The following is a 9643-nucleotide window of genomic DNA, read 5'->3' as shown; positions in this document are numbered from 1 at the left end:
TTGCCCCCCCCCCCCCCCCCAAAGTAAACAATATGTACAAAAAGACAGGTGGACTTGAGTTACTGTTGTTTTTTTTGTTTTTTTTTTGGAAAGTGCACAAAGAACAGACGGGATCTGTACACGGTCTCAAACAACTCAAAATGATCTGCAGATAGGTAGGACAGATTTAAGTGAAGTGGGCAAAAGGCTACGATTACACACACACACACACACACAAACAGATACGTCTACACCATAGGGGCAGTCAATACATTCTGTACAGTGATTAATCATTCTATACACCATCTGCAGACAAACTCACCTCAACTAGTCCCAAGAGATTCACTGCAGCTTTCCAAGCATTTTACAGAAACAGTCCCACCTGTAAGTAGCTGCTTGGAAAGCCCATGACAAGCATAATAAGGTTGTAAAAAAGCAGACAATGGGCATCTTCCAAGACAGAGGGAAGAAGAAGTACCATGTTTGGGCGACTGGAGGTGTTTAAATAAAATTTTTCGCTCACACCCAGGCCCTCTGCCTATCCTTCCCTCCTGCCGTCGCACTTGGCCAGTCAGATTTTTCATCTTTGCTGCCCGGTGCTGGCGGTCAGATGAAGGGTGCGCCGAAGCATTTAACGCACCACTGGACGCTGGGGATGGGCGGTCGATCAATGCGGTGCAAAGACTTGAGCTGCTCTGCGCTCAGTTCGTCGTAAGCCAGGCGGTACTCCCTGTCGAAGGCCTCTGCAGATACACAGCGAGGGGTCATCAATGTTACGTGATACACTTTGGGAACATTTCAGTTTTTCTCACAGCCTTGAGACTAAAATATATAAGTTGTGGAAGTGTGATGTAACTGGTTGATTTCACTTTCACACATTCACTCACCTACGTCGATGTTCTCCCTCCCCAAGGCCACCAGTGAGAGGAACAATATTTCTCTGTAGATGCTCCTGACAGAAATATAGGGAATGACACATAATAGGCGTTTTCATTAACGTTACAAGAAAACTTGAACCAATAAAAAAAGGTAAATACTGCTTCAAGAAGGACTAAATCAAACATATTTCTGAGAAGGCTTACCTCTGCCGTTTGACACCTTCTGGGCGCCGTTTGATCTCTCGAATCAACAGGTTGATCGGCCCATAAACGTCGTTGGTCTGGATGTTGCGAACAATCGTGTTGAGGAGGGTACGAATCTCCTGGTGGTCTGTGGGAGCCAACGTCCCCTTCTTCTCCACTAAAAAAAAACCATCAGAAAGATTTATTCTACCCTTTTTAGTACAGAGGCTTAAGTCTGACCTCTTCTGGCCAACAGTGACACTGTATCCAAGGAGGTAAAATAACTACATTATGACATTTCAATTTCAGCTAAAGTTAAATCCATAACAGCAGCATACAATGCGTGAAACATTCATATTTACCTCAATATGGAACTAATACATCGGCACACTCAAAGACTCGATACATAAATAGAAAGCAGACATAAATCTGACAAATGCCAACTAAGTTTTTTACCCTTGGTTAACAAAAACCAACAAACTACCAGTAGCATTTGAAAATTCTTGACTTTGTCTCCCTCTAGTGTATTTTCTGATGGCTCAGAAAATCACATAAAATTACTTCACATAGTGACATTAAGTGTGTGCTATTTGTATAGTGTTTAAGGATGTCAGCCACTACAATAATGGCTAATACAGCAGGGTGGACACTGCAGCCTGATGTGTGTCTGTGTAAACACTCACACAAAGTCCTCCAGAGCTGGTAGAGGGGATCTCCATGTTCCTGGTGCAGGTTTATATTGTCCCAGAGGAGCTGGACGTATACCTGCTTACTGTCCTGGGACAGTGACGTCAGGGGCAGCTGCAAAGAGAAATGGGACATGGTGAAGGAAAGCCATAACAAAAAAGACAGAAAGAGTAAGGATATATGACATGTTCCTAACCTGTACTCCTTTGTTGCAGTGTTCAGAGGTAAGGATGAGACCAGGGAGGTGAGTGGGCAGGTCCAGGCGACGGAAATACCACACCAGGTTCCAGAAGATGATGGGGTGCTGGCTGAGGAACTTGTGGGTGTAGATCACCTGGTTGGACATGACAGAGAAGTTGGACAAACCTCTCAGGATCTTGTGTCACGTGTTGTAGCTGTGTAGCTTTTCTGTAAAGCATTATGCGAGTATTTTACCTGATCTCCCTCGTTCTCCAACAGCGTCTCCAGCTCCTTGCGCAGCACCAATGGGCTGAGGTACGGTACGGACACTGGTTTGGGGTTTGGCCGTTTAGTCCCCATACCATCCTAACAAACACACACAATCATTTTCAATGCACAGCAGCTACAGTGGTTTCTTCTATATTTAAGCACAATGGGGTTTGTGACGGTAAGGTGCACTGACCGACACCTCTTGTAGGCTGCAGGGCAGGCTGGTGGTGGAGACGCCATGTCCAGGTCTCTGGGAGTAGTCCAGGCTCTGCAGCGGGCCACCGACACTGTTGCTGCGTGTCAGTGACGTCCCACTGCATCTCTGCTGCTTCCCCGCTGCCTGTGGCTCCAGGAGGCCCAGGGGGTCTGACTGCACCGGCTCGGGAATCAGACTAGAACACACAAGAGGCAAAGGACTCAAGATAAGATGGTGCTACAAGAAGCTAGGCAAGTATTTATCTTCTTGGACTTGGACTACAAACTGTAACTCTGGGAGCTTTAGGCGTTTGAACTCATTTGGCATACCTGTTTTGTGTTCCAGGCTGATCATCTGGAGTCTCCCTAGATTCCTCTTCAGGGAAAGAGATAAGATCTGGTGCCTTAATGTCAGCTGAGCCGCTGGTTGTGGGCTGGGCACTGGTGCTGTGGATACTGTCTCCTGAGGCACTGGGATTCATATAGAACCTGAAAGGGAAAGTCACACAATAGTGTGGGTGTGGGAGGGTGGAGGTCAAGGATTTGAAGCAATTTTTTTTCTCATGTTTTAGATGTTGGATCTTTTTTGATTGTTTTGAACTTTTGACCCTTTTTTAGATTTAGCATTTTTGCGCCAAACCAATAGGAACAAGACTTCATTGGACCATGAACTTGCCTCTTAAGCAGTACCCAGATTGATGTATTTCGGGTAAGATGTTTTGTTTTTGACATGTTTTCATTCTGTCAATTCCAAACCATTTTCAAACCATTACCAGGCCTAGAAAATAGTTTTCCTAATTTCTAATTTTATGACTGCATTACTGTTATTATTAGACATGCTTAATTCTAAGGCAACAGAAGCCTACCCGCTCGTTGTGCGCAAGTCATGAAACTCAACGTGCAATAAGGGAAGAAAGGCTGTGCGACAGAAGGGACAGTTGGTGTTCAGGTTGGAGTCATCAGCTGTCCAGCCCGCCATTATCTCCTCATCGTACACCAGGGCTTCACAAGAGCGGCACTGGGAGCAACTGGACATCAGGACCTGGCAGCAGGGAAGTATGTGCAGTCAGTTAGGTGTTATTCCAATGTACATGTTGGCAGTGAAAACAGAGCAGCAGCGAAGGAGGTGTTTATGTGTGTACAGTATGCCTGACCTCCAGTGCAAAGTTCTGGTAAATGCTCGAGGACGAGGCGTGAAGTGAGGAGCCCTGCTCGGAGTCTGGACCCCTGCCCGCTCGTCCTGGAGTTGGATCTGCAGATGGAGACAAAAATAAACTTTGACATCTCATTTTACGGGCCAATTAACCCCATTAGGCCCTTCTCTTTCACTTCCCTTACATATTTGCACTACAGAATGCTTACGTGTCTGGTGGGTCCCTCGGCCTGTGTCGCTGCTGCCACTGCTGCTGCCCAGACTTGTGCAGCTCTGGTTGAGACCATTGGCCACCAGCCCTGGGATTGGTCCTCTCTCAGGACTTTCATCTCCTTCATGTGCAGCCAGCATGTGTTCATCCAGATGTGACGGGAAGCCGCCACCACCCTGAGCTTGTTCATCCTGAAAAGTTAGATGATATTTAAAGGATTGCTCCCAATAATTTAGAAAAAATATGTTTAAAACCTCAGGAATTATTCTTTAATGACACTTGCCTCGTCATCTGAGTAGGAGTAAGCTGAAGCAACTGCCCCCCATACTTTGCTGGCCACATTTGCTGCCTGTTTCATGCTTGACTTAAGCACATCAATCTTAGGTCCTGACAAGAGGGTGTCCATCTTGATGCCTGAAATGGAGTTGATGACTGAACCCAACGACCCTCCCTGAGAGGACTTGACCAGCGCACTCAGTGAGGCCGATCTACCCGTGGTGGTGGCAGGGGTCTTTGTCTTTACTGCAAAAGTCTTGGAGCGAGTGACGGTGGATGGGCTGCGTTTGGGTGTATCGCCTGGGGAGCCAGTTGGAGGTTTGACAGGAGGCACTGGGAGGCTGGACCTGCGCTCCAGAGATGGTTTGAGCTGTGGGGCGTCAGTGGAATCTCCCTGCGCCTGCTGGAGCTCCATGCTGGAGGACTTCACACCCAGGGGGCTCCTCAGGCTCATGTACATTTCGATCTCCTCGGCCAGGTTGCGGGACACCACAGCAGGCACGGCGCGTGGTGGCTCCTGGCTGGTGACAGAGGCTGACTCTTCTGTCTCTGACACCAGGAGGGAAAGCGGGTCAGCTCCCGCCTCCACATCCGCCCTCTCCAGGGTCGGACCTCGCAGCCCAGCGTCCTCCTCATGTGTTTCAGTGTACTTCCTCTCTCGTTTCTCCATTTTTATCTCAGACCCCTCTACCTTGGTATCATCTCCCTTCTCTTCTTCTGGTTCTGCTGGCCCCTCTTCCTCTGGCAACTTTCCCAGAATCAACCCTCGATCATCTTCAGGCTCTTCCTCCAGGTCTGTAAAAAGTGCTTTGGAAGCAGGCGGTGGACTTTGGGCTCCACAGAGCGCTGCAGCCAAGATACGGGCATCGGCCCCCATCTGACTGGCCATGTGGTCCACGCCTTTCTCTAGGAGCATCCCAGCACGGGTTTCAGCGCTGAAGCTACAGCTGCGTTCAGTAAAGGATTTCTGTCGCTGCTGTTGGGTCTGGTTAGCTACATCCCCTGATGCCAGCGAGGTATCATCATCAGGGAGAGACACATTATCAGTCTTGCTGTGTCTCCTGAACAGTTTCCCTGTACCTGCAGAATATGTACAGATATAATGAGATTGGTCCTTTCTTATTTGGGGCTACAACAATTAAACCGATGGTTAAATAGCCTAACTTAAATGGAAAATAAAATAATTTATTATGAAAATTCACTGAAGAGAAAAAATTGCCATCCCAACTTCAAATTTTTTTGTTAAACTTAAGGGCCCCCTCACCTGTTTCCCTGCCACCGTCAAAGCTGCCTGAGGACAACTTCACAATACTGGGGACGGGCGAGGGCACATCAGCAGGACTGGGGGGTTCTGCTACTGCTACAGCACTGTCTACCGAGCTGGCAATGTCACCACCTGTTTGTAGTACAGAGCAAACAGACCAGCATCAGTGCAGAAGGAGGAAATATGGTTTCTGTTGCGCGCGCACACACACACACACACTATTTGCCACATGCAGCATATATAATGGAAGTAGCTTTGCTTACCGTTATGCTGTGCTTTGGAATTGTTCCTCTCTTCAGTGGAAAGGGCAGCTGTATGTAAAGGCTCTGACAGCTCCCGGTGTAACTCATCCTTGGAGCCGTAGCCTTGATCAGACTGCCTCCCTGTGGATCATAAAAATCACACAAACCACGCTGTACTCAAGAATATAACGAGGATATGATTAACGGAAACATGCTTTGCTTCATTTCTTTTTACAACTCTTCTTCAATGGTTTTGTCAAAATGTTCATTTAGATATTGTAATATTATACTCACATACTTCACTGCTAAGACATGGGGATGCCGGGACTTTGCATTCTCAGCTTTCAAAGCTTTACAAATGAAAACCTAGTAACTTTGGGGGATCAGTACCTGTACTACAGTGGTTGTCTGTTGTGCCTTCCATGCTGTGGCTGTGGGGAAACAGGTTGTGTTCCTCACCATTGACCTCACTTGAGCTGTCAGCACTTCCGTGACTCAAGCGGTCAGCGTCAGTGACTGCTGACCCGCCTATCGATGCAGCTACAGACGGAAAAACATGAGAGACGTGAGAAACAAGGGATCAGAATGAGAGGAAACAGATAGTGAAAAGTGTTTTCCATCCCTGCCATGCTGTATATTCCATTCCCACCTGTGGTACTAAGTGTAGGTCCCTTCTTGGAGGATGTTCGGTCTAGAGCTTGCTTGAATTGAGCCACTCCACGAAGCACATTCCGAACTTTGGTCCACATGAACTGGCCGCTGCGGTTTCTGCTCGGCCACGGGCTCTCTAAGACGGCCTGCAGAGGGAACAGACAGGAAGATGAGGACATGGGTAGGCAGAGACATGTTTTAGATATCTTTTAGCAATGTAAAAGGATATATGTGACCTTGTTGTAGTATCCATATGTGATGGCGTTTGGATGCACTCCAGCTTTTTTCATTTCAACCAGGACTCGCACAGCCATAACCGGAAGGCCCCACAAACCACAGAGCTGCATCACCACTCTGTAACACACCTGAAAGCCAGAGAGATAAAAACATGAATTAGAAGTCTAGCCATGCAGAAAGATGAAAACCTTTAGTGAAAGCACAGAAATATATCACTAAAAACTCTCTTAATACATAATGAGACTGTACCTCATCCAGCACCTCCACCTCAGTTGTCCTCATCTTCAGGAGGACATTGTAAGCCTGCTGCATGGCACGGCTTTTAGACTTCGATAGGCGCACGGCTGCTGGCAGGCAGATGAACCACAGGCTGTAGCAGTGGCTGAACAGACATCGGGCCCACAGCGGAGGGTTGGAATAGAAGCGCTTAGCCATCTTGTATGCTAACTTGATCTCCTGTTGAACAGGGACGTTTAAAGCGTTTTTTTTTTTTTACATGAATGATGAGGACAGAGGATAAGGTGTGTTCTAGTAACAGAGTGCGTCTTTGAGAGTATGTACAAACCTGCTTCGTCCTCTTGGCCAGTAGTGCAGGGCTGCTGGACAGACTGGCCCCTGCTGCTCTGCTGCTAATTGCTGGCCGTAACTCCCTAGGACGGTCAAAAAGCTCCATATGCAGCCATGGGAAACTCTTATAGCTGGAGAACGAGAAATGGGATTGTTGCAATGTCAGCCAATCTTTCCCTACCTAATGAAGTTTTAATAAAGTACAGTTAAAAGACTTACGTGTATCTGGGGGCAGGTTCAGGCCCATCGTCAACTGGTGGTTCAGGGGGCATGACAAAAACAGTGTGCTCACTCTTCTGGGACTCGTCCAGCTCCAACAATCTTGTGTCCTCCGATGATTCTCCTTCAACCTGCATTGAGGATCACATCTATGGTCTTAGTGATACTGACAACTATAATCTGAGTTTGACAAAAAGCACACACTGCAGGCCGTTTCCTGTCTGATGGCAGAAGGTAAACAACTCCAAGCTTATTACAATCTATTCCAATTAGGCAGTAAAACAGGCTTATTTGATTGTAGTTAATCAAGGATAGAAGAAAAGCAGGAAGTGCTCAGGCCCCTTGGTGAAAATATTTATCAAAAGGAAGAAAAAGGTTAATTTATTTACCTTTCAATGTTAGTCACAAGCTTAAAAAAGAAGGTGTGGTGAAATCTGATTAGAAAGTGATTACCTTGGTGCCCTTGTCGGTGATTTTATCAGAGGGAAAAAGCTGTAAGAAGAGGAAAGAGAGCAAAGGGAACAGAATGAATCAGAGGAAATTTAGGCTTCCTTACTTTCCCAGCGGACAAATGTTATTTTGCCAATGAAACAACATAAAACAAAGGCTTGTACATGGAAGGAAACCTCAGGTGGAAGAGGAAAAACAAAACACCAGTGTGCAGCGTGTACATATCCGAGACCAGCCTGACGCCTGGCCGGTAATCACCTTCTCAACACAGTCATCAAAAAAGGCCAGGCCAGTGTCCTTATCACTGACAAAGGTGCACTCCTCAATAAAGCGGATGAATATCTGGGTCTTGGTGAGCTGGGAGTAGAACTTCTGATGGGCGCGGTCTCTGCTTTTGAGAAAGCCTGCAGGAAGGCAAGGAGAGATTGTGGCATCACTTCTCACATTCCCACAGTCATTCACTTCAAGGAGAAATCAATCAGATTTATCCCTCTTTAAAAACAAATGTGCAGCAGTTTGGACACAGGTGTTACCATATATACCGTATAAACTGATCTGCAACAGTGAAGCTAAATGGAGGTGAGAACCAATTTCCCAGCAACAGGCATTAGAGTGAAGTTTTTATATAGCTGATGATAAAGGTTATTGATTTCTAAAAACACTTAGGTTGAGTGAAGGTTTAGATGTTCCTTGAAATAGAAATGTCAATAAAATTAAACATTGCGCTATGAACAAATCCAGGTTCCATAGTGTTAGGCTGCCCATAAACAAGACCATTAGCTACATGTCAATTTCTATTTAACAAATCATCCACATGACTGTCATTACCATGAAACAACTTCCTTTCCCCCTGATTTACACACATTTGAAAAGTAAGCTATCCGTTGCTTCTTTACCTTGCAGGTCGTACAGGGAATCTGCGGCCGTGGCCTTTTCGGAGGGCGCCTGGGTGATGGGTTTGAGGTAGGAACGGTAGCCCTTCAGGATGGAGGCCATGAAGCGAAGGAAGGCCTCCTGGATTTCCATCTCCAGGGACGTCTTCTTCTTGTGCCAGGTGAAGTCCGCCTCGATGGGGGTCATGTCCACTGCTGAGTTGTCCTGTGATGTTTGATGTACTGAAACTAAAATACAAAACAGATTTTAAGGTCAATTTGAATGGGATGGCAGTACACTGAAAATTATGCAAATGGCTGAATACCTTTAACTATATTTTGTCAGTTTCAGGGCACATAACATGGGCATACAATATGATGAAATGTAACACAATAGCAAGTATTTTTATAAAGATTCAGCTCTATAGTCATTTTTCACATCACAGTATGGAGGTGTATCATTCATTGGTAATTCTCTGAAGAGAGGTTTGCTACTAGAGGAGGGGAGATGCTGTTTGTACCAGTGGCCAGCTGGTGGTGCAAGTTGCTCAGTGAGTTAACGAGACTCTTGCAGGGCTTCTTTGGGAGGTTCTTCCAGTTGCTGTGTCTCTTTTCGTCAGACCTGTAACACACAATACCACAAAGGCAGTTAGCTGGAAGTAAGAGGAGAGCTGCACAAAAATAATCTGCTATGTGCTCTGGATTTAACAAATATGTTGGTGCAATATTTGTTGTTTTTGTGAGAGCTGTAAATATACAATATAAAGCGGGCAGTAACACAGGTTTAGTATCAAAGCACAGCATACAGGTAGATAGTGTTGGTGTCCAGATCCACGCAGACAACATCTGGCGGGGGGTCGTAAAGGTCAAAGTAGCGGGAGTCCACACCCACTATGAATGGACAAGGAGCGTTGAGGACACCTGCTAGAGAGAGCGGGCACAGGGGGATGTAGGGACACTGCCACTGGAAGGGGAAGATCATCTGACAAGAGACAAGAGAGATACGCATGATTACAACAACCAGCCTGACAATAATAAAATGTTTTACATGAGCTCCAGAGAATGTCTACGTCAGACTCCAGGATTCAATTTTAAAAGTAATGCATTATCAAATCAAATCAAGTTTATT

At 46.2% G+C, this 9643-nt stretch overlaps 1 protein-coding gene across 2 annotated transcripts in view; it reads right to left on the bottom strand.

Annotated features, from left to right (window-relative positions):
• Window positions 1-68: 68 nt before the first annotated feature.
• dennd4c (DENN/MADD domain containing 4C) overlaps window positions 69-9643 on the bottom strand; it is a 32091-nt gene continuing 22516 nt past the window's right edge. The window contains exons 10-34 of one of the 2 annotated variants that reach the window (XM_035675371.1): window positions 9321-9496; window positions 9036-9136; window positions 8539-8763; window positions 7901-8046; window positions 7646-7684; window positions 7193-7323; window positions 6972-7104; window positions 6656-6862; window positions 6406-6534; window positions 6168-6315; window positions 5909-6058; window positions 5540-5659; window positions 5277-5408; window positions 4020-5092; window positions 3735-3927; window positions 3527-3624; window positions 3239-3414; window positions 2703-2861; window positions 2371-2569; window positions 2163-2273; window positions 1924-2061; window positions 1724-1841; window positions 1062-1218; window positions 867-931; window positions 69-722 (exon numbers count right to left, since the gene is read on the bottom strand). In XM_035675371.1, the coding sequence (XP_035531264.1) occupies window positions 586-722; window positions 867-931; window positions 1062-1218; window positions 1724-1841; window positions 1924-2061; window positions 2163-2273; window positions 2371-2569; window positions 2703-2861; window positions 3239-3414; window positions 3527-3624; window positions 3735-3927; window positions 4020-5092; window positions 5277-5408; window positions 5540-5659; window positions 5909-6058; window positions 6168-6315; window positions 6406-6534; window positions 6656-6862; window positions 6972-7104; window positions 7193-7323; window positions 7646-7684; window positions 7901-8046; window positions 8539-8763; window positions 9036-9136; window positions 9321-9496 (4461 nt within the window). In that variant the 3' untranslated portion in view covers window positions 69-585. The remainder of the gene's footprint in view (window positions 723-866; window positions 932-1061; window positions 1219-1723; window positions 1842-1923; window positions 2062-2162; window positions 2274-2370; window positions 2570-2702; window positions 2862-3238; window positions 3415-3526; window positions 3625-3734; window positions 3928-4019; window positions 5093-5276; window positions 5409-5539; window positions 5660-5908; window positions 6059-6167; window positions 6316-6405; window positions 6535-6655; window positions 6863-6971; window positions 7105-7192; window positions 7324-7645; window positions 7685-7900; window positions 8047-8538; window positions 8764-9035; window positions 9137-9320; window positions 9497-9643) is intronic. The other variant, XM_035675372.1, reaches the window with a different exon arrangement.

The sequence above is a fragment of the Morone saxatilis genome, unplaced genomic scaffold, assembly GCF_004916995.1.
Source record: "Morone saxatilis isolate NCDOM2014 unplaced genomic scaffold, NCSU_SB_2.0 Contig4, whole genome shotgun sequence".
NCBI lineage: Eukaryota > Metazoa > Chordata > Actinopteri > Moronidae > Morone > Morone saxatilis.
The sequence above is the reverse complement of the archived record's forward strand: the minus strand, read 5'-3'. Positions and strand labels throughout refer to the sequence as shown.